The sequence below is a fragment of the Neovison vison genome, chromosome 6 (assembly GCF_020171115.1).
Source record: "Neovison vison isolate M4711 chromosome 6, ASM_NN_V1, whole genome shotgun sequence".
In the NCBI taxonomy this organism is placed as follows: Eukaryota; Metazoa; Chordata; class Mammalia; order Carnivora; family Mustelidae; genus Neogale; species Neogale vison.
In genome coordinates, this window is record NC_058096.1 from 83,970,345 (window position 1) to 83,993,992 (window position 23,648).

The 23,648-nt window shown below is 37.0% G+C and overlaps 2 protein-coding genes across 3 annotated transcripts in view; one reads left to right on the plus strand and one right to left on the minus strand.

The window, feature by feature from the left end:
* Positions 1-20,576, plus strand: part of GFM1 (G elongation factor mitochondrial 1) — a 43,412-nt gene extending 22,836 nt beyond the window's left edge. Inside the window, exons 14-18 of the mRNA XM_044251684.1 lie at positions 10,708-10,870; positions 12,986-13,130; positions 18,406-18,566; positions 19,348-19,401; positions 19,537-20,576. Coding sequence (XP_044107619.1) covers positions 10,708-10,870; positions 12,986-13,130; positions 18,406-18,566; positions 19,348-19,401; positions 19,537-19,668 — 655 coding nt within the window. The 3' untranslated portion in view covers positions 19,669-20,576. The remainder of the gene's footprint in view (positions 1-10,707; positions 10,871-12,985; positions 13,131-18,405; positions 18,567-19,347; positions 19,402-19,536) is intronic.
* Positions 2-7,157, minus strand: LXN (latexin). 2 transcript variants are annotated; one of them, XM_044251686.1, is made up of 6 exons: positions 6,800-7,157; positions 5,212-5,274; positions 3,728-3,905; positions 3,320-3,456; positions 611-673; positions 2-334 (listed from the first exon to the last, which is right to left on the minus strand). In XM_044251686.1, the coding sequence occupies exons 1-6, from the start codon at positions 6,926-6,928 to the stop codon at positions 236-238; spliced, it is 669 nt and encodes a 222-aa protein (XP_044107621.1). In that variant the 5' UTR covers positions 6,929-7,157; the 3' UTR covers positions 2-235. The 2 variants fall into 2 exon arrangements, with proteins under 2 accessions (XP_044107621.1, XP_044107622.1); XM_044251687.1 differs by lacking the exon at positions 5,212-5,274.
* Positions 20,577-23,648: the final 3,072 nt, after the last annotated feature.

Below are 23,648 nucleotides of genomic sequence, written 5' to 3' on the forward strand. Positions count from 1 at the left end.
CTGTGAGGCCAGAATTGAAGCTTTTTATTATGGGATATACATACCACTATTAGTGTTGGGACACTTTTACATCATGTGAGTCTCTGTTACGGAATCTGTGTAGTTCTATACTGTCATGAAGACATTTATACAAAGTGACATTTTGGGATTTGCTTGACCCCATAAACTAGGTATCAGTGAAGGCATACACACATCATCAGTAAGTACACTGACACGTCAGTGTTAGGGTCTTCCGTTATTCTAGTTGTGCTTCCTTTGGCAGACGGCTGTTATGTTTGACTTTAGTACCATACTGCGGGTGCCAGAGAACTTGCATTTGCCAAGGAATAATCTCCTGCAAGTAAAGGAAACTAACTAATGCTGTGATAAAATTCAGAAAACATGTAAGAAAACAACGTTGGTTTAGATTTCGTTAGAGACAAAACAGTCCTTATAAAGAATAGCAAAAAAGAAGTTTGGCTACAAGTATAATATACTTTAACCTGGTGTCTATATTAATTTACAGGAATTCTGATTTAGGGTCAAAATTAATAAGGCATACATACACTGTGGCTCTAAAACAAGTCTCAGTTTTCAAAGACTCATCAAAGAAAAGTAGCTGATACTTTACCTGAGATGCAATGTCATGAAGTAGAACGGTGTAGTCTAACTCAATGAAGTCATCATTTCTTTGCTATCATAAAAAATAAAAATCTGGTGTTTGAAACAGTATCTTTGGCAAAAATGGTATGTTCATTTTAAAATTCAGCTTTCATTACTAGATGATAATACTTCCATTTAATAAGTAAAAACAAAAATTGAATGTTATAATTTATTTAGTCTGATCAGAAAAATTGTGTTCCTGGGGCACCTGGGTGGCTTAGTCCGTTAAGTACCCAACTCTTGGGTTTTTTTTTTTTTTTTAAGATTTTATTTATTTATTTGACAAAGAGAGATCACAAGTAGATGGAGAGGCAGGCAGAGAGAGAGAGATAGAGGGAAGCAGGCTCCCTGCTGAGCAGAGAGCCCCATGCGGGACTCGATCCCAGGACCCTGAGATCATGACCTGAGCCGAAGGCAGCAGCTTAATCCATTGAGCCACCCAGGCGCCCCCCAACTCTTGGTTTTAACTCAGGTCACAATCTCCTGATTGTGAGCTGGAGCCCTGCACTGGGCCAGCACTAGGCCTGGAGTATGCTTGAGCTTCCCTTTCCCTCCCTCTGCCCTTAGTACTCAATACCCATACCTGCATGCTCTCTCTCTCTCTTTCTCTCTCACATACACACACACACACAAAAAAAAAAAAAAGAAAAAGAAAAACTATGTTCTTACAAAAAAGCTGTCTTTCAAACTACATTTTGAAATCATGATTTTTCACCTGTTCTAAAAGTTGTGTTCCCTGAGTTGTGATAGTTACTTCAGAACATTACGATCTAAAGTTTGTCCAAGATTGATTCCTTAATGTTTTTATTTTTCAGAAGCATTGTTTTAGGGGATAAACTACTGAAATGAGTGTTTACATTAAAGGAAACCAATTTTATAATGGAAATTTTCTTTTTAAAAACTGAAAATAGGATCTTTAAAAAAAATAAAATAAAAACTGAAAATAGGAAAACAGTGTAGTTAAAGGACTTTGCAATTAAAGCTTTGATCTGTGCTGCTTATTGTTTTGGACATACAAAGTATTTAGACCACCAGCTACCCAGAAATACCGCATCCACATCGTTTAAAACTGCATCCACCAGAGATTTGCTGTACAAAGCTTTTTAAGGTTTATAATCAATGTGTTGAAACCATCCCTGGCCTCCAAGGGGCAGCATGAGCTTCTGTGGCCTCTTCACTTAATAGCAATTATAAATGTGCAGTAAACCTTTCTGCTGAAATTTTAATAATGCTTTAAAACTTTGATGAGGGGTTATAGGAGTTTTCTGTCATCAAACTTCTAGCACTGTCTTGAGCATATTTTGCTATAAGATCATGCCTTGAAAACCATGATTATGATTGTATAACCTCTGTAACCCGGACCTTTTACTCAATTATTTGAGCTTTGTTACCCCAATAGGAATTTGTACCCAAAGTAGATATCTGCAGAAATGCATTAACAAAAATCCTCTGTTGGGATGCCTAGGTGGTTCAGAGGGTTAAGCGTCTGACTTGTGATCTAGCTCAGGTCTTGATCTCAGGGACAGGAGTTCAGGCCCTGTGTTGGGCTCCACGCTGGGTGCAGAGCCTAATTAAAAATTTTAAAAACAAACAAAAAAAGGCTCTGTTTCTTAAAATGTAGTTGTGGTATTTATGTTAGATATTGACATCATATTCTAATTACTGTGATTGGGTGTCCTGGCCGCCAGAGCCCGTAGGTGTCTACTATGTGGTTGCAAAAGCCTGTGGAGTAAAGGTGCTCCAGCTGCCTTGCAGTTTGTTTCCAGCAAGCTGAAACAAGTCATTTGGAAAGTCCTTTTCTCTTATAGAACTAAAACTGTTTGTTGTGGTTTCTTTGTACTCTGTTTTTCTTCATATCCATTAGGTATCAACAGTTGACTTTTTTTCTTTTTAACTTCTTAATAAAGCTAAAGTGTGAAGATCACTTTATGTCTTTAAAGACTAGAAAGAGGAGGTTCGGTCCTATCAGACTTAAAAGACTAGCAGGCTAGCAGTTAGATATGAGGTGATAGATTATGACTAGAAAAGATAATGATATATAGCAAATTTCACAAAGATTAAAAGATGCTAAGATATATGTTCTAGCTGATTCTTGGGGCAAAAAAATGCCAGCCATTCTCTGAGGAGCTCTGGCATTTCAATAGAGGAAATAAAAACAGAGGCAGTTTCATTTGCATAGCTATAAAGACTTCAGTACCAAATTTAGATCACCAAAGGGTATACTCTGTATTAAGCTGGGCACAAAAACTGAAGGCCAAATTATTTATAACTCAATACTTTACTCTCTTGAAACTGTAGCTTCAACTTTTTTTTTTTTTTTAAAGATTTTATTTATTTATTTGACAGAGAGAGATCACAAGTAGGCAGAGAGGCAGGCAGGCAGAGAGAGAGGAGGAAGCAGGCTCCCTGCTGAGCAGAGAGCCCAATGCGGGACTCGATCCCAGGACCCTGAGATCATGACCTGAGCCGAAGGCAGCGGCTTAACCCACTGAGCCACCCAGGCGCCCCTGTAGCTTCAACTTTTTTGACCTCGGTTGTAACTGACCACTCCTTCAAAATACCAGCATCACTATTAAATATAAAATGACCGGAGGGGCACTATTTATCCAATTATGAATGATCACACTTTCAGTAAAATACAACCCTGTTAATAGTATATTTTATAGAAATCACTTACCACTTGCTTGACAGTTTGAATTTTTACCATTTTATACCATGTGTTTTCGGTAGAATTCTGCCATATTATATAACCACAAGCAACCCAGGCTAAGTGTCGAACTGGCTTCATTTCTGGAGCTACATTTCCAAAACTGTCTGGTGAGGAAACAATTATATGGTAAATAGGATTATTTATACATACAGTGTTAACCTTTAAGAAATCTAAATTCTAAATCATGTTTTAGTTTCCTTCAAATGTGTACAGAATATAAGTAAGTCCCTTTTTGTTGAATTAGATTGATAATGAATATTTTTCAAAAAGCCAGTATATTTCCAACATATTGTTAACATCTAACGGTTTTGAGCACAGATAATTTATACTGATCTTAAAGTTGAAAAAAAAATTTTCCATGCCATATTTATATACCTGGAATATTTTGTGCTTCAAGTGGTTCCTTCGTGGACTTGAGTCTTTGATAAAATGTGTTATCTTCTTTATCTGGGTTCTTTCCAATTTCTCCTTCAAATGTGAAGTTGACTTCTGGTGCAGTATCTTGTCCCATTAGAGGGTAAAGTACTTCCGCTGTACAGTTCAGTGTAACTTGCTGTTTGAAACATTTTCCAAAATACCTTTACATGTAAATGGCCATCCATTCCTAATTGTCATTGTTGAGATGCAACATTTAAAGTGTTGGCCCCCCAATCATGTTTCAAACTTGACTTCAGAGTGTCTATTACAGAGCTATCTTAATTGGGTGTGGCCTACAGTTTTCTTGAAGGTATCTAAAATAGATAACTTATTTTATAACTTACCAAGTATCATAATCTTACAGTTCATCTTAAAACTTTATTATGTCAGTGTTAATGGTGTGTCCCATTTGTGAGGCTAGATTTTAGTCTGACTTTATGTACTACCTCTAGACTTCGGTTACTTTTTAAGTCTTATTCTACCCTCTGCTTCTGAAACAACAGAAATATCCTCAAGCCCAGATAAATTAATCTGTATCTAGATGTAAAATTAGAAAATAGTAGCAAATAGTAGCATTGGTTCTGCTTTGAAAGATGGCTGTCTAGTAGCTCAGATAATCTTAATAAATCTCTTATGTTAGCCTGTGTCTCTTCTGAATTATGCTCAACAAAAGAGCAAGCTTTTTAAAAAGTTTTAAGATGGTTATGGTACAAACTGCAATTCCCTTTTTTTTTTTTTTTAAGTTTGTCTCACTAATAATTTGGCAGGTATGTAATATTTAAAAATCTCCATGCCACATTACTGAAAGATTCCTATGAACATACTGGTATCATTTGGTCATTTTATTGCTCATGAATATCTAAATGCACCAGCTTTCTTTAAATGGAAGAAATTAAAAAATAGAATGAGAGAGCGCCGAATCCTAACCACTAGACCACCAGGGAAAAAAATAGAATGAGAAAGGCAGACATAAGAAAGTGATGATGACTGGAGAGTAAATTACTTCATTTGTTCATATCACGCATAAGTTCAGACTGCCCTAAGAATATATTTAAGAGAATTTATTTGAATTGATATGGGTAGTCTTTTCTAAGTGGCTGCATAGAATTACTTCATGTATCTCAGAGTATGTTTTTTTTTTTCCAATTTATTTATTTTCAGAAAAACAGTATTCATTATTTTTTCACCACACCCAGTGCTCCATGCAAGCTGTGCCCTCTATAATACCCACCACCTGGTACCCCAACCTCCCACCCCCCCGTCAGAGTATGTTTTTAAAAGAGTATAATTGGACCCTTGAATGCTCGTTATTTTTTTCAAGGCAGGAATTTCACAACAACTTTAAAAAAAATACAAGTTAATCCCATGATTTGATTAGGGAAGGTGATCTAAAATATTTATAAAGTCAAATTTTACTTCATAATAAAGGACATTTTACTTACTTTTTGGATAATTTCTTCCACAGAAAATTTAAGGCAATACTTGTGTCCTTTTCCCGGAATATCCTATTAAGAAAATGTGGTGAGTTATTATAAGAATAACTCCATTCTTTGTGTTTTTAGAAAAATACATTCTCATTTGGTTGGGGCAGAAGGCTGACTTGGTGAGGGTAAATGATTAAAGCCTTTGACTTTGAAAAAGGCATGTCACCATGTATGTAACATCTAATTTAGGAGGTCCATTAAGAGATTTATTTTGGATGGGAACAGAAGAGTGGGATAAAAGCATATATAAAATAAGTTATAATTCACTTTCATTCATCAGAGGACCTCAACCTCTGGATCTGTAACCCTGAATTCTCTACAAAAGAAATTGTGAAACTCCTTTTGATTCTAAGATGAAAAACAGGATATACCATTGAAAACATTTTCAAAAAGCCCTGTGTACCCTCCAAACACTGTTCAAGGAAGGTCGGTTCCATTTGGGGACAGATTACTGTGAAGTGGTTAGAGATGTTAAATACTGTTTTTATTTGTCCATTAGTGAACCTGCAAAATGATACTTTAACAAATTTTGTAACTGTAAGACAGTTGTGTAGGTATTTCACTTTTGAATCAAGATAGAGTTAAGAGTGTGTACCTAATTATCTGGTGCAGTTTTGAAGTAACATCTACTCCCTGTCAGCTCTTACAGACTGTTAGTTAAGTTTATGTCAGATAACTAAGCGACAATCTCAAATCGTAAATTTTAGTAAAATAGAAACAAGCCGAGTTAGTGACAGCTGTGGCCTTAAGCATTTAATTTAACCCTTTGCCAGTGGAAGCATTATCTTTTACAGGAATCAGTGGTACTGGTGTTGGGTAGTTAAAAGCTTCAGCCCACAATGCTTTTGTTCTCTGACTTTGGTTGTCAGTTTGTTTTGCTCTTTGCTTCCCCCTTCATTTTGGTCAAAGGGTCTGATAAAGATTGTTCTAAAATTTCGGCAAAGAAGTATTGTTTGGAAGACAGGATGTTTTGTTGGTTCAGATTGGAGTAGCAGATGAGAAATGCAGTAGCAGTTTTGAGATTTTTTTTTTTTTTAAGATTTTATTTATTTATTTGAGAGAGAGAGACAGTGAGAGAGAGCATGAGCGAGGAGAAGGTCAGAGAGCGAAGCAGACTCCCCATGGAGCTGGGAGCCCGATGCGGGACTCGATCCCGGGACTCCAGGATCACGCCCTGAGCCGAAGGCAGTCGTCCAACCAACTGAGCCACCCAGGCGTCTTTTGAATGGTTCTACAGGTTTCATTCAGAAAATGGTTAAATGCTGACCCATGTTTAGAACGCTTTTCCATTTCTTTGTAAGTGCCCATTAAAACCTGTATCCATGTCTCCAACTTTCCAAGAAAAAACAAACAGCTGTGACTGTCCTGGAGTGTCAGCTATCCCCAGAAATGTTAACTTCCCTAGACCTGAGGTCAACAGCTAGTCCAAAAACAGGCAAGGGTGGAGTGGAAAGGAAATCTCCGGAAGAACGAGGCTGAGACCCTCGAGAGTGGAGGGAAGGCAAGTAGGTGCAGGCCCCCGCCCACTGCCCTCTGTCGGACTCACCTCCATGCTGGCTTGTTTGATAGTCTGCACCAGAAACACCTTGTGGGGGGTCCCCTGCTGGTAGTTGATGCAGTTCTCCGCCACCGAGGCTGCCCTGGAGGCTGGGAAATGGGTCGGGGGGATTTCCATTCTTGGTTGGAGCCTACAGCTGCGCTCAGGTTGCAGGGACCAGACGCTCCCAGCGCACCGCTGGTTCAGCCTTCTGCCGGGGAGCTGCGACGACGGAAGAGTCGCACGCTGAGGTCGGCCGGGTGTGGGCGGGATCGCCAGCTCCCACCCTTCTTCTCTTCCTCCTTCCCTCCTTCTGATTCAGGAAGCAGCCGCAGGGGCGCTGGCTCCCGCTGCTGCTCCTGTGGCCCCGCCCCACTGCCACCCACAGTACGGACTTGTTCCTGCGAGGGGAGAGCCGTGGCCTTTCCGGCTGGCGAGGGTGGAGGTGTGTGGGGGGGGAGTTGGTGGGTTAGGCTGGCTGGGACTTTGTGCTTCCTTTCATTAACCTTTACTGAAGTGCAGGGAGGGGCGTTCTGGCCTTTTCGTTTATGGAGCGTGCCTCTCGGGCCTCCAGTTTCCTCTTCATGGAAGAAATCTGGTTGCTTCACATGCCCTTCAGAGCACACCTTCCTCAGACACTACTCACAGTGTCAGGCCCAGGGCAAAGTGCAAAAGGAGCTCCAGGTAGCGAGTGGGTTGGTTACTTTTTTCTCTTTCCCCCTCTGAGGTCCAGGAGCCCTCTTGGTTAATCCCCTTTTCTGTGTAATTGGACCAATGCTGCCCAAATCAGTATATGAGAAATTAGCATTAATTTGGAGGGCTATGTAATTTCTTAGGTCAAGAGAAATAAATACACCTGCACCTCTTTCTCCCTTTGCTGATCTTAGAAAAATAAGATTTTGCTGTAAAACCATGCTTCTGACCTTCTGATCACTTTGAAATTTTTACTTTAAGAATTAAAACATTTAAGAACTGAACTTCAAGCACTGCATTGAAGAAACTTCTAAGAAAGATGAGAGTTTTTATAGCTGCTTAAGCAAGCACAGACTTTTAGTAGGTAGTGCATTTCCATTCTCCAGATTTCTTAATTACCTTGTTTTACCTTTGAAGGGACTGTAATTTAGGCTTTGGATTTGCTCTAGGTCAGGAAGCAAAGGTTCCTTTTTATCTGTATGGCCAAACTTTCCAAGCTCATTGGCTTGGAAAATAGAGATTCTTTGCTTTTTTCCCTCAAAATGGATTTTTGGAGGTTCTTTGAAAGTTCCTTGGGTGGGCATATGTGTTGTGCTTTAAAAAATAAACTTAAAAATGTATTTGTAATGTGTTCTCTCCCTCAAATATCCTTAATTTACCCAGTCTTTATTTGCAGTAAGTAGATATATATTTTAATGTAAGGAATAAAGCATTTCTGTCTTTTCTAGTTACACTAGTCCACCAATTGTCAAGTGAGTTGAGGATGACAGGGTTTCTCTCCTTAAGGCTTTTTTCTTAAAAAAAAAAAAGATTTTTCTTTTTGGGCTTGAGAGGGTGTCATTCATATGTATCAGCCAACCTCTAAGGTTGTCATTGTGTGTGTGTGTGTGTGTATTGTTTGAATCATGTGTTTCTTTGATCGTGTCCAGGAAAGAGTGGCTGAGTACATTCTGATGATGCTGAAAGAGCTTTTGGTTGATAATGAAGACTAATATGAATGAAAACTAAGTAAAAAGATCTCTATCTTGCAATTTTGGTACAACTATAAAATCAAAATAAATGTGCAAAATAGAGATAAAACCAATACAGTTATGAAGTGCCAGGGTGGTTCAGGCAGTTAAGTGGCTGCCTACAGCTCAGGTCATGATCTGAGGTCTTGGGATCAAGCCCCGCATTGGGCTCTCCGCTAGGCAGGGAGTCTGCTTCTCCCTTTCCCTCTACCCCTTCCCACCATTCATGCTCTTTCTCAAGTACATTAAAATCTAAAAAACAAAACAAAAACCCAACACTGTTCTAATTAACATTAATTTTATCGTGAGAGATGATGTTTTGCCAAAACAAAATTGCCTCCCCAACATGACTGGGGCCTGGGTTCTTTTACCTGCAGCACTCCTGTTCACTGCCTACCAAGTGATGTCTTAGTTCTTCTACCTCTTGTAAGCTGCTGTAGTCTGTCTTCACGTACCGCCGTCTAACAGCTTTTTCAGTGAAATCATCATTTACAGGTTATTTCAGCTTATGTTCTTATTAGCCTTCTAGAAAAATGTTTAATTAAGAGCATTGGCTTTGGTACAATCGTGGCTCTGCCATTTAACTGCATCATATTTGGCAAGTTACTTTCTCATCTGTAAAATGGTGATAGTAGTACACAATCGTAGTTTGTGGGGAAGAACAAATAAAACGATCCGTAAAATCTGCTTAGCACAAGCCTGGTGCCTCCGTTTCATTATTTGGCCTCCACTTGATTATGATTCAGACGTGACCCCTGAAACTTACTGGTTTGTAAACTGCTGTCCTATATTGTACCCATTTCCCACATTTGACTGTTGACCACTTAAAATGTGACTAGTGCAACTGAGGAACTGAATTTTAAATTTTTAAAAAATTTTAACTTAACTATAAACATCCCTGGTTAGTGATTACCCTACAGACAACAGAGTGTATGTTTGTATTGATGTCATATTATTGTCAGATTGAAACAAAACTGTAAACATCTCAGAGAACTTGTGCATACCCAAGACTTTTCAGGGGCCCATGGTTATGGAATCCCTGCAGCAAGTCCTTTCGTTCTCTTAGTTCTGATAGCTGTTTTTTTCTCTCCCAGAACAGTATCTCTGTCAGTATTTTGTTTCTCTCAGCCTGTCCCGAGTCTCCTGGTGGCAGGGAGACTGTTTACAGGCAGTTCAGCAGGAACATTCACATTTAGGCTTCTTATGAAACCGCATACTCCAAGCTGGTGTCTGCCACAAAATGAGTATTTAGTAATTTCTAACCACCACACATCTTTATGTAGGGACACACTCATTCACGTTCATTTACCTGCAGTTGTCTGAGATAATTTTGAAAGCAGGTGGCCTCTTTCATCTTGAGGTCTTGAGGAAGGTTTGACTTTAAAGGAAGAAATGCTTTGCAAGCAGTAGATACCCATGAAATGGTTTTTTGGTTTGTTTTTTTTTTTTTTTCCAGGGAAATAGCTTATGTTTACAAATGTTTTAATAAGTATATAGAAGGTGCTTACTCTGTTTATGTGGCCATTAGTGGTTTGAAGTAAACACTGCTATGTCTGTATATTTTCTGTATATGTATCTATTTATATGAGTGACTTATGTTAGTCACCGTTTTGCCATTACTCTCTTCAGGTATTAATCCACCTGAAACTCCCTTCTCTTGTATTGTGTCATCCATAAAGTCCAAGTGGTAAATTATTTTAGATAGGAACTATCTGAATAAATTAACTGCAGAGCTCCCATTTTCAAGTAACTCTCTCTGGCTGTAGAAATTAAGAAGAGAATGCTGTGTCCCAGGGAAGGGAGGCATTCCAAAAGAAGAGGCTGAGCTCTTCAAATGTAGGTTACTAGAGCAAGAACCTTAGACTGACTTTTAACACTTTTTTTTTTTTTGACTTTTTTTTTGACCTTTTTTTTTTTTTTGACTTTTAACACTTTTACGTTTCTACTTGTGAAGTAAAAATTGGCAGAATGAAAGAAAATCATGGATTATTTTGGTGTTGTACCTTACCCTCACCTTCAAGTAAAAACATGAAAGAGAGAATTACCTTTTAAATAAATTTTACAGTAAAATTTTATGGCAGTAAATTCAGAGGAACAAGTAAGTAAAAATGGTACAATGCGGTTTTTCATTTAAATCGGTAGGAATTATTTCATTTTGGTAATTAATTATGTTAATGCCATGTTGATTTCCACCCCCCCCTAAATCACTTTCAGGTTTGAATTTACACATAAAAAACAATCGGGTGGTGCGGGCCAGTTTGGAAGAGTGATAGGTGTACTGGAGCCTCTGGACCCAGAGAACTACACTAAGTTGGAGTTTTCAGATGAAACATTCGGGGCAAATGTTCCAAAGCAGTTTGTGCCTGCAGTAGAAAAGGTAACAACAAAAATAACTTGATTACATTTTTTTAACCAGTTTATTAGTTGGTATTGAATCGTATTTCTTTTGTTTGTGTGTTTATATTTATAATTTAATTTTTTCAGTGTTCCAAGAGTCATTGTTTATGCACCATGCTCTTTTTTTTTTTTTTAAGTTTTATTTATCCAAGTAATCTCTATACCCAACGTGGGAATCAAACTCATGACCCCAAGATCAAGGGTCTCATTCTCTTCTGACTAAGCCAGCTAGGTGCCCCTCAAATCCTATTTCTATCACATTGTCTTCTGTGGTTCATTTCATTTACAGTCTTGCTTCTTTACCTGATTAGTAAGCTTTCCATCTGATTTAGGATCTTTAGTTCATTAGGATGAAGAGCTATAAATATATGCTATGACAACGAGGGGGGAACTCATTCTGTTTCTTTTTTTCCTTTATTTCTTTTTTCCAAAACAAAGCAGTAGTTCTTTCTCTAAGAGGACTTATTTTCCTTCTCATAGTCCACCCGTCTCCAGATTGTAGCCAGCTTTTCAAAGACATGCACTTAGCAAATATATATTAAGCACTTTTCATGTTTAAGCACTGTCCTAAGGGGCAGAGGGAGAGGGAAAGAGAAAATCTTAAGCAGGCTCTGTGCCCAGGGCAGAGCCTAATAGAGGGCTCAATTTCACATCCCTGAGATCGTGACCTGAGCTGAAATCAAGAGTTGGATGCTTAACCGACTGAGCCACTCAAGTATCCCTCATTCTGTTTCTTAATCATAGTTATTCTATTTCTTTTGATAAATTGAGCCTATGTTGTAAATAGCAATCAACAATTAAAATTTGTAGCAGTCAGTAGGGTTTTATGAAGGCTTTAAGTTTACTGTTACAGTAGCATGATCTTTTGCCAAGATTCCCAATATCTGAGTTCTCCCATCGTCTCTGCTACTGATTAATGCACTCTTTGGTAAATCATGGTGTTCAAAGCCAGTTTCTTCATTTGTAAAGTGTGAGTAAATAGAAAACTAAACTTGAACCCCTTACCAACTTGAGGGTCAGATAATACTCCGTGACATTTCTTTGTAAAGTGTGAAGTGCTTTGCACATATAAGAGGTTAGTGTTTTGTTTGCTTTCTAGGTCACTGGCTTTAAGACTGTTGTAAACCTTCAGCAATTGTCCTCCTACATTGAGATTTTTAGGTTTTCATTTACCCTTTTAGCTTAGAAATCTTTGCTAATTATAATTTCGGCTTCAGTGATGGTAGCATTTTGTGATTACTGTATTTCGTTCACTATACTTTATTTCAGGAGAGTATTTTGTCACTCGTATTCCTTTAAGTTATTTTGTATTCTTCAATATTAATGTAGGTAAAGGAGGGTTTATGTTTTTTTCAGCATATAGAGTTTATAGTTTTGCAGTGTCAGAAATATATTGTACTCTATATGCAGCAATGTGATTGTCAGGAAAAACTAACTTGAATTGTGGAAGCTCTACAAATGTTGAAGTGGCTGAAAAAGGATTGCAAACTTATCAAATTATACTTTTAAAATATGTTTAGTTTATTGTGTATCAGTCATACGTCAATGAAGCTGGTTTTTTTTTAAAGAACTGCATCAGGAAAAATGAATTTACTTTTGAATTCCAGTTCTTACTGGCATGTATAACACCAAAGCCATAATGTAGTGATCTGCCAGTGAGGCAAAGCCCTGGTAGGTGTATAGTGGGAGCTCAGGACATAGCTGTTGAATCAATGCCACGTTTGATGGAAGTATTCTTCCTTGCTTTTCCTCTGTTTCCTCCTTATAAAATTAAGAGCAGGCTGTCTGTATAATGGGTTATAAGAGGTAAGTAATTTCTGAAGATGTTAAGTGTCGGCACTCTTAGCATCACTTTCAGACCACCTCGCGCTTCTAAGTGATAACGCTTTTCCAAGGGATTGTTCATCTAGATGCGACAATAATAAAATTTAAGTAGTTAAGCTATTCAGCTTTTTAAAACTTCTTTTTCTGAGGAGTAAAATGTAGTATTCATAAAAATGTTCAATTTCTGAGCAGTAAAATGTGTGAGTATTTTTGATAATTCACCTGGAAGTGAAATCCACTGACTCCAGAAGTTGTATTTATTCACTAACAGGGGTTTTTGGATGCCTGTGAGAAAGGCCCTCTTTCTGGACACAAGCTCTCTGGGCTCCGGTTTGTCCTGCAAGATGGGGCGCACCACATGGTTGATTCCAATGAAATCTCTTTCATCCGTGCAGGAGAAGGTGCTCTTAAACAAGGTACTGTGTCCTGTGTTTGCTGCAGCACAGTGTGTGTTTCCCTGACAGACCGTCAGAGACTCTGAGTGCAGTGCTGTGTTTTAGTCTTGTGCCCCAGAGTCCCAGGCAGCCCACCGGGGGCACTTGGCAGGTGTGGACAAATCTAGAGTTGAAGTGAGGGTAGCTTACTGTATTCTGTTCCTTACAAAACTGAAAGCCTACCTTGTTCTCCTAAATTACCTAATATTTGTCATATGCTTAAATTTAGAGATAACCTGTAAGTTCTGTTTTTTTGCCACTTTTTAAAAATGAATTAATTAGCATAGTGTAGTATTAGTTTCAGAAGTAGAGTTCAGTGATTCGTCAGTAGCATTAACACCCAGTGCTCATTACATCAAGTGCCCTCCTTAATGCCCACCACCTCCCCTCCAGCAACCCCCAAATTTGTTTCCTAAAGTTAAGTCTCTTATGGTTTATCTCCCTCTCTGATTTCACTTTATTTTATCCTCCCTTCCCTTGTGTTCATCTGTTTTGTTTCTTAAATCCCACATATAAGTGAAATCATATGATATTTGTCTTTCTCTGATAGACTTATTTTGCTTACCATAATACCCTCTGGTTCCATCCACATCATTGCAAATGGCAAAATTTCAATCTTTTTGATGGCTAAGTAATATTCGTGTGTGTGTGTGTGTGTGTATGTGTATAGATAGATAGATAGAGATAAGCATGCCATATCTTTACCATTCCTCTGTCAAAGGACATCTGGGCTTTTTCCATATTTTGGCTGTTGTGTTTTTAATAAAGAAGATGGATATGCTTGGAGTACTAAGAGATATTTTATAGAAACATTGCCATCATGCTCTTTTTAGTGACTTACTCAGATATCAGGAAATCCATAAATTTTAAGTAATTTTTGTAAAGTGTGACATTTTAGGCTTTTAGGCATTTTGTGGATGGCAACATATTTTGAAGGAATTCAGTAAACTTTATTCACAGTGCAGACCTCTTGATAAACTGCTGGAATTGTCAACCTTTTCCACACAGAATAACTGGTGTATTAAAAACCCTGATGAACCAGAAACCTAAACAATTGCAAATGTATCTGATTCTTGCTTTTAAGAGAGAAGAGCAAATAACACAGCAATCTGACATCAGGGTTATTCAACAAAGGAACTTGAAACCTCTGTCCTGGACCCAGAAAATGTATTCTCTTTGTCATCTCTTCCATATTATTAATAATGTCCATAAGTATCTTTAGACAGGAGAATTATATTATGATTTATGAAACATTTCAGAAACATTTTTATCAGAGGCAGTCAAAATGGACAGTAAAGATTAGATTAATCATAATATTTTTTAAGCATTCTGTAAATTACAATTTTGTTGATTCTACATGAATTTTGGACTTCATTTTGTTTTTCTGTTTGCATCTGTGACCAGGTATGGGGCAGTAGTTGGAAAAGATTGCTCATTTCTTGACTTGGTTGCTTATTCCTTATATACTTAAACTAATGGCAGCTATTAATAATTTGAGTATTAGTTTCTCAGTTGTGAAAGGGAGAGAAAGTCCTTCATTTTCTTTTGCCAGCTCTGTTAAAAATGCAGTTGAAATCTGTGATCTGGAAATCTTGTCGTAATCTGAAGATTGTGTTAATAGGAAAAAGGGAAATTAAGTCACAAAGATTTTCGAAGGCATGATTCACATTAAAACACTTGCCGCTCCCGGCTCAGAGGAGAGCCTGCTTCTCCCTTTTTCACTCCACATGCTTGTGCTCTCTTCCTCCTTAATGCCTGCCACCAGGCTAATCCATCTCCTCACTCCCCTCCCCTTTGAAACCCTCAGTTTGTTTCCTGTAGTCCATAGTCTTTCATGGTTCATCTCCCCCTCTGATTTACTTCAATTCCTTTTTCCTTTCCTTCTCCTAATGTTCTCCATGTTATTCCTTATGCTCCACAAATAAGTGAAACCACATGATAATTGTCTTTCTCTGCTTGACTTATCTCACTCAGCATAATCTCTTCCAGTTCCATCCATGTCAATACCTTCTACAAGTATAGTCAAATTAGAAATCGCCAATTATTCTATGCTGCTTCTTGACTGGAAATTAGTAGCTGTCCTGGAGATAGAGCTTAAACAAAGCCAGATAATTGGTATGGTTGTCAGTTAACAAAAAGCCTCATCTTCTTTTTTAATTGCTCCTATAAGAGTTATAACTAAATGCAGACATATATGCCCATAATTTACACATGTGCATCCATGAAAACAGCCTGTACATCTGTGTATATTAGCTAAACTGGTGAATATGTGATCTTTACTTTTTAATTTTTTAAGTGTACAGACATTAAGTATGAAAACTGCCTCGTAGGTGTGCATAGGAAAAACACTAGATAGTAATTGAAATTTTTTTTTTTGCCAGATAATTATGTACAAATCAGGATGCTAGCATGAAAAATGAATTACTTTGCTGTTTCTTCATCTGTTATTCAGTCATCCATGATTGAAGGACAAGTGTATAGGGTAAAAGGAAGTTTTCCTTAGCTTAGTAAGAAAATAAGCTTTTCATGCAAACCTCTCTTGAATCCCATATGAGAGTTTTGGGGTAAAATGCCGTGAAATGAGCCCAGTATCAGAATAGCTTAGATTTATTAGCCATTCTCTATTCAAAATTGGAAGAAAAATAGTTTGGATTGTCTTTTTTTTTTTTCAAAACAAATGCAAACTGGAACTGTTGGGTCACAGTTGAAACTTTGTCTCTGAGATGAATCAGTGATGTAACTAAAACTGAATCTAAAATTGAATGTTCTCTTTGGGCGTGTTTCACCTTACAAATGCGACCATTGCCATCTTCTTCTGTGGCCAGGTTTTAGAGCACTATGCTTGGTCTTCCCAGAAACCTCAAACTTGTAGCCACCCAACAAGAGAAATAAAGCCCTAGAAGTAAAGGTTAGCTCAGTTAACTTGATAGCACCCCTTCTTTGAGCTCCTGCCCCATTAGGTGATGGGCTTGGGGATTAGATCCCAGCTCTGCTCCATACTTACTGTGTGGAAACTTCCCCCAGGCTGCTTGGAAATAGTAATTCCATACAGGAACATCTTTGAAAACTTGCACGTGCATACTTGGGCAGTGAATGCTAGTCACGCTTTCCTTTGGATTGCCTTTGACCTGGTACTATGCCATGCCACTGTTCCCTAGCTTCTTGTCTCCGAGTACTCATAATAACATTTATTGATCACTTATGTGTGGTGTTTTATGCTGAGTGCATGAATTATTGTATCTTACGTTCACAGTGACATTACAGTTGAGAAAATAGGACTCAGAGTAGTTAATTGAATGGCTCAAGATTACATGATAGTGGTGGAGCTGAGAGCTAAACCAGCCTAGAGTCCTAGCCCTTGAACACCACCTCAAACGGCCTCTTCAACACCTGGCATGGTGTTATCAGCATTATTCCTAGTGGTTGATATAAAAATATTACCACCCTTCTCACCACCACAGGCTTAAAAGTACCTGTGATGATGTTGGTATTTTTACTTGCTATCTTAAAAAGCCATAGACCACACGGATCTGCTTGAGGAAACATAGGTTTTAGGAGTGAGCTGCCGTGTGACTGTTGAATACAGCAGGGTGAATTCACTCCAGAGTCTTGCCACAGCAGCTTAGAAGAAGGCATGATTTCTTTGGAAGTGAGTCAGGAGATGAGTTGAGGAAGAAAGAGGAACTTAAAGGGAAAGGAGAAGGATGAGAGAATATGAAACTGAGAACTGGACAAGACATCCTCAGCAGTTAAGTGATGGGCACTGTCTACCTGGCCCTTTCTTCCCTTTAAAATATGACCCTTTCACAATCTCGCTCTTTTATATTACTGACGTATTGAAAGCATGAGGTAACATGTTCTAAATCTTAATACATCTGCTCATATCTGTCTTTCTGGGTGTCTTCTTCTGCATGGATTGCATTTCTTTAGAGCCAGGGAAGCTCTGCTGTTGGATTAACCCCAGACATTGCAGGAGCTAGAGCCATTTCTATAGTCCCAAACTGTTAGCTGTGTTCCACGTCTGTGTGGGGTTTTGGGGGGCTTAGCTGAAGAAGCTTTGGAGTCTGCAAAGTTCAGTTACTTCTCTTTTTTAGAACAAAATTCACTAATGAGGACTAATTAGTCAAAGGTAGGTCTGAGCTATGATTTGAATTAGAGAATAATTCAAAGAAATCCAAGCATATTAAGTTGCTGTTGTTATAATTATTGCACTTAAGCTACTAGTGGCTTTAGGAGAAGTGCTTTAATGACTCTATGAGAATGATTGCCAATTAATTAATTAATTGATTAATCTAAACAAATTGATGCCTGGAAAGCTGTGGTTATCTTAAAATATTTTCTTTGTCATCTTTTCTAGATTTTGCTTAAAGTTTTTATTTAGAGATGATTCATCCAGTCTGAAGCCGAAGTATTATTCTACACTATCATAACATACAAATTCGATAAGAATGTTTGAAATGTTATTCTGTTCTCTCCACATTGTTAAATATAACCCTCAGTTGGCATTTGTCACTTTAAGAAGTGTTCTGGTTATATATTAAGGGGAATAAAAATAAGCTTGGACACACACGTTTCAGTGCTTAAATGTCTCTTCACATCCACTGTCATTTTATAGGTGAAGAAACTTGAGGCCTGGACACATTTTGTTTTTCTAAAAGGCATATATAACTTGTTGAGGTCAGAGCGGAAACTAGAAACTTGGTCTTCTGATTCTCAATCACGTGTTGAAAATGTTTAGCCTAGGAAAGGAAAGACATAACTCAGGTGTGACTTGTTTATTGTCTCCAAATATATGATAAAAGTTATTCTCTTACAGTTAAAAATAACTGTCTTCCAGGGACCAACCATAAGGAACTGGTTTACCTGGACAAACAAAGACTTAACAGTGAGAGTTTTTACTCCTGAAAGTATTCAGAGAAGGAGAATAAGTAACCCTCAGCTGGATAATTTAGATGCTAAAGAACTTGATTGAATGTCGTTTGAAGACCCCTTTTATATTCTCTGCAGCTTAGTGATGTTTAAGGATAAAAATATAGTTTAGAACTATTAATACTGTAATCATGTGTTGTCTTACTGGAATTTCCATCTAGGAGAGTGACTGTTACAGCTACTAGAAAAAAGAGTCCAGATCAAATACTTGAGCCTCATCACTTGCGTGTACCTTTGGAAGCACTCTCTCTTTTGTATGTCTGGGTAGGGGAGAGTTCCCACGTGTTTAAAGATTAATAAACTAATTTGTGTATTTTTTTTAACCCAGCTCTGGCAAATGCAACATTATGTATTCTTGAACCTATTATGTCTGTGGAAATCATAGCCCCAAATGAATTTCAAGGACCTGTGATTGCGGGAATTAACCGACGCCATGGGGTAATCACAGGACAAGATGGGATTGAGGACTATTTTACACTGTATGCCGATGTAAGTACTATTGATCATTGACAATCTTGCTTTTAGTAACCGCAGATAGAAATGAGAGCTAGTTTTTGGTTTTGGAGAGTTGGTTTTGGAGAATGTAGAGCTAATTGACACATTTTCCTAGCTATTCGAGTATTGTATTTGTGGCAATTTCTATAATTTGCTGTTAGAGCAGCTCTTAAATGCAAAAACTAAAAATAAGATCTATGTGGGCCTTTATGATGAGTATGTCATTTTCTTAGATGTATAGAAGTTGTCTTTATTTCTTGTTATAAGTTTCATTTGTATAACTGCTTTATCACATTATCTCTTATTTACTGGATAATACTGAGTTCCATTGCCTGTGCTTTACTTAAATCTCATGGAAGAAAGTGTATATCACATTACATAAGGCCTCCTAAAAGACACTACTATCAGCATATTATTGAGGTGTCCAGAGGAAAGTTGTAGTAACATTTTCACAGAAGAAATGCTTCTCCATGTTTGAGCTGCAGCCAGAGTGTGGAGTGGGTATGAGTGGTGTCCACCCTGTGAAACAGAAGGATTTGGTTTCTAGTTGTGACTGCCACGTTAAAGTATTTTTAAATAAGATTTATACTTTCAGTAAAACAAATATATACTTCTCTGGCTTTTAATTCTTTTAAATCAGGAGTAAAATCAAGAGTAACTAATCAAGAGTTAGTGGAAACCTAAGACTAAAGGAATTAAATGCCTAAGGCTTTTCTGTACTTTACTCAAATATTTTTCAATAAGCAATACCAGAATATCCTGTGTTTGTTTTCAGGTCCCTCTAAATGATATGTTTGGTTATTCCACTGAACTTAGGTCATGCACAGAGGTAAGCAGATATTTATACTTTACTCAGGTGCTCTTTAAGAAACCGCCCTACACAGTGCTCAAATGTGTGAAATCCCGTCTTGGTAGATGTACCGAAACAAGCAAACAAAATCTCTGTTGTTTTTTAACTCCTTAGGGAAAGGGAGAATACACAATGGAGTACTGCAGATATCAGCCCTGTTCATCGTCCACACAAGAAGACCTCATCAATAAGTACTTAGAAGCTACAGGTCAACTCCCTGTAAAAAAAGGAAAAGCCAAGAACTAACTTCCCTCACTTTAAGTTGACTAGCTATAACTGAATCTGCAAGATTTATATACTCTCATGGGTTCTGATGGAATGAATTCAGGCTAAAACAAATTTTAGAAGCCCTTCCTCTTACATTCAGGAGCTTCTATCATATTCAAAAATAATTCTATATATATCCCAAATCTGTGGATTGGCTTTATAGTTCATTGAAAAACCTCAAATAAAATATGATTATTACTGAAATATATTTAATATCTAAGTGAAGAAGAGACTGACATCAGTTATACTTCTAAGTTTAGAATGGTATGTAAACTTCCTTTCCGAATTTTTTATTCTAAGAATTTTCAACATAGAAAAGCTGAAAAAGATAGTACAGAGAATAGCCAATATCTTCCATCTTCCATCTTCCACTCAATAAGGAACAGTCTTGTTAACAATTAGTTTATCACATAATAATTTATTTTGTCATAGTTGCCTTATCTCTTTGTGTCTCATACCTATTTAATTTTTAAAAAATTTTTTGCTAAGCAACAATTTGAAAGTGAATTGCTTATATCATGACAGTTCTTGGGGGAAGTGTCCTCTTTTAATGAGCAGGCTTTTGTGGAAGGCAGCTATGCTCACCACTGTACCACCAACGCACACTTGAACAAGACTTTTTTGTTTGGTGGATTTCATATGTTCTTAATATAGAACATTTTCCAGATTCTTCATGGGGATGTTACAATGGCTAGTAGGTTTCTAGCTGTTTTATATACAGGTGATTGCTTCAATTTGTGACTTCTGCAAATTTGTAAATGCCTACTTTTTATGTTAGTTTCTTGTGGATATGTTAAAATGAAAAGCAGACCCTTGCATATTGCTATTTTTACCTATGTTTATTTTAATGTTTCTGCAACTCTGAATAATAAAATAGAATTTACATAGTTGCTGTCTGGTCATTTTCATTCACTTGGTAAACACTAGCTGAATTTGAGTCTGTTGGGAGTTTATCCTATATTGTATTCCTTGACATGCTGAAAGAACAAATGTTAAGTTTTGTTTCTAGACTAGTTTGGACTTTCCTGGACAGTTCTACCATATCGTTAAGGATTACTTCATCCCCAAATGATCTGATGGGAAAGGCATTTCCTAGTCCTTTCTCTTAGTGGATAATAGAAATAAAATAATGGTTCCTTTCTTTTTCTTGATTTACAGGTTCGGCTTTATAACTTAAGGTTTCTAGAAAAAGATTTTTTGAAGTTTTGAGCATGTTTTCAAAGTATCTGCCTAATGCTTTAAGTGCATTTAATTTAGTTTTCACAACCCTATGAAAGCCAGTACTGTAACTATGTCCATTTTGTAATAGAAAGAGCAGAAGCACAGAGAGGGTAAATAACTTGTCTGGGACCACACAGCTTGCTGAATTTTCAAGTTGGTAATTAGTTGTATTCATGAAACCAAATGTATTTTCCCCATGAATATGTTTGTTGCTATAGTAGCATGAAGCCTGAATAATATTGGCTTTAGCATTTCATCAGCATCTCATGCTATTGACAATGATTTTGAAAATTATTTGTGATGAGGAAAAACCTTCCTAGAATTTAGTGCAGTTTCTCTGGCTATTGCCAACAGTTAGGAAAATGGAACTAAGATGGATAAGTTTTGATTTGATGTGTTTTTAACTTGTTAAACATTCTGCTTGTAAAGATAGAGCATCAGAAAAAAACCTAGATATTTAATCCTACACCAGCATCTCATAGACAAAAACACAGCCCTGGCTGGTGGCAGAGTAATAGCAGTAGGATGACGTAGGGATAGATCTAGGACCAGACCCTGCATCTCTTGCTAATTAGTTTGGTTATAATTAGTAAAGACCACATAGCAACCAAGGTCTGTAGCAAAGAAAAATTAATGAGAATATTCACAAATGAGGATTCTTTTTTTTTTTTTTTTTTTTTAAACTATTGCAGTGATTCCCAACCTACTAAATCTGGCTGCACTTTAAAAATCATAGGGGGAGCTTTAAAAAGAAATGCCCAGTCCAGCCTCTAGATACTCAGATTCTTTGGATCAAGATCAAAAGTTTCTAATATACAAGAAAGTTTAAAGACCAGTATTCCCTGCACCTCCAAGACATGAAATGGAAGATTTGTTTATTGTGTCATATTTTTCATTTTCTCTTGTGTGATGTTAGAGTTTGGGCCATATAGGTTCTTAGTTTGATAACTTTGTCTTTAAAGAAATGTGGTCAATTTTCTGTCATTCCTTTCCTCCCTGCTCACTCTTAGATTATTTAGTTATAAAATCATTAAGTTTTAATACTGAAGTCTTAGAATTTTTCATATTGTAGTATTTTTGAAATCTGGAATAGTTTTAAAATTGATGCTAGTGGCTACTACTAGCCACCACCAGGTAGTAGTAAATTGTGACAATGCAGAAGTATATCCTTTTTTTTTGTTTTGTTTTGTTTTTTGTTTTCAATTTATTTATTTTCAGAAAGACAGTATTCATTATTTTTTCACCACACCCAGTGCTCCATGCAAGCCGTGCCCTCTATAATACCCACCACCTGGTACCCCAACCTCCCACCCCTCTGCCACTTCAAACCGAAGTATATCCTTTTGTAAGAAGACAACTATTTGAATTGCTAAAACTGGAATTGGTGAATGAGAGCTTTAATTGCTGCTTCAGGTGTCTTCAAATAACACTGGAATGTACCCTTGAAGTAGTTTGTTGTATTTACAATTTATTGTGAACATTCATTCATTTATTTGTCCATTCAAATAAGTGCTAGGCAGTGAATAGGTGGTTGTAGTACTTTGAAATCTAGGCAAGGTCATACATAGAACAGGTCAGAGAATTTTCTAAGCTGAGAGAAATTTGTGGAATAAACTCACGTGATGGAGAACTATCATTCAAGGGCAAATACAGAAGCTTCCAAATGACTTTCAGAAGAATTTATTTAATTTCTAAAAATTCATAATTCAGGTAGGAAAAATGAAACAGTGGAAGGCAGTGGAATACAGACAAAGTCCAGGTATTATTTTGTATATCCTAAATTTTGAAAGTTCTAGAGATTAGAAAGATAAATGTGATGCTGTGTATACCTGCCATTGGCTCAGTGAGTCAGAAGAGTTTAGCCTCCTAATGAAAGAAGACTTCCGGAATTTAGAGTTTTCATTTTATGTTAAGGCTAATGAAGTAATTTTTCTCTGCATTAGCTCGCAAAATCAATATTAATAAATTCAGGTCAGCAACTTTGGAGTTTGTGGATCATGTTCTAATGATGATATTAGTAAGAGATATTTAGTTGGTTTTACTTTTGGAAGTTTTCTAAATGTAGACAATTGTGTATGTTATTGTCTATGTGTAGAATTCCTCTTCCTTCATAAGAAGAAGAGGACTTTGAGATGAGCCAGACTAGAAAGCTGAAAGCCCTTTCTTAGCCCTTAATGCGATACTAAAAAGTTGATTAAAGATCACAGGACATTGACATTATTATGCCCTTGGTATCTTTTTTGAGGATTATTTAGGGGATTTCAGTTAGAGGAGCTTGTTGCTTGGTTTTGACCTGATTTAATCCTTGTAGATGGATATTTTAGGAAAAATATTTTCTTTGCATTATTACATAGGTGGGAGATATGTTTCATTTAAATAATTGTTTCCAGTATTTTAGGATACTTAATGGTTTTTTAAATCAGGTGGATATTGGGAAGATGAAACAAAGGGGTTTAAATAGAAAAATACATAAATTAAATCTAAAAAGTTTCTTTTTATTTTGTTGTAGTCTATAAAATTTTTTTCAGTGTAAACTTTTCTAATTTTCTTACAGTATAGACTTAAAAGTAGTATTTTGGTATATTTTAAGGCTGATGCTTCCTAATCATTTACTGGCCAAGGAACCTAGTTAATGGTTTTGAGACACTCATATAAGCATTCCATTAAATGTGTAGCAGCCAAGGACAGACCACCCCCAAAATGTCCCACTTTGGAATATTGATTATTCTAAATAAAAG

Excerpts from the sequence above, each read along its gene's own strand:
- LXN (XM_044251686.1), bottom strand. The coding sequence starts at position 6,928 with ATGGAAATCCCCCCGACCCATTTCCCAGCCTCCAGGGCAGCCTCGGTG. Across the intron at positions 5,275-6,799 it reads TCAAACAAGCCAGCATGGAG|GATATTCCGGGAAAAGGACA; the intron begins GTGAGTCCGACA and ends TTTTCTTAATAG. Across the intron at positions 3,457-3,727 it reads TGAAGCACAAAATATTCCAG|ACAGTTTTGGAAATGTAGCT; the intron begins GTATATAAATAT and ends TTTCCTCACCAG.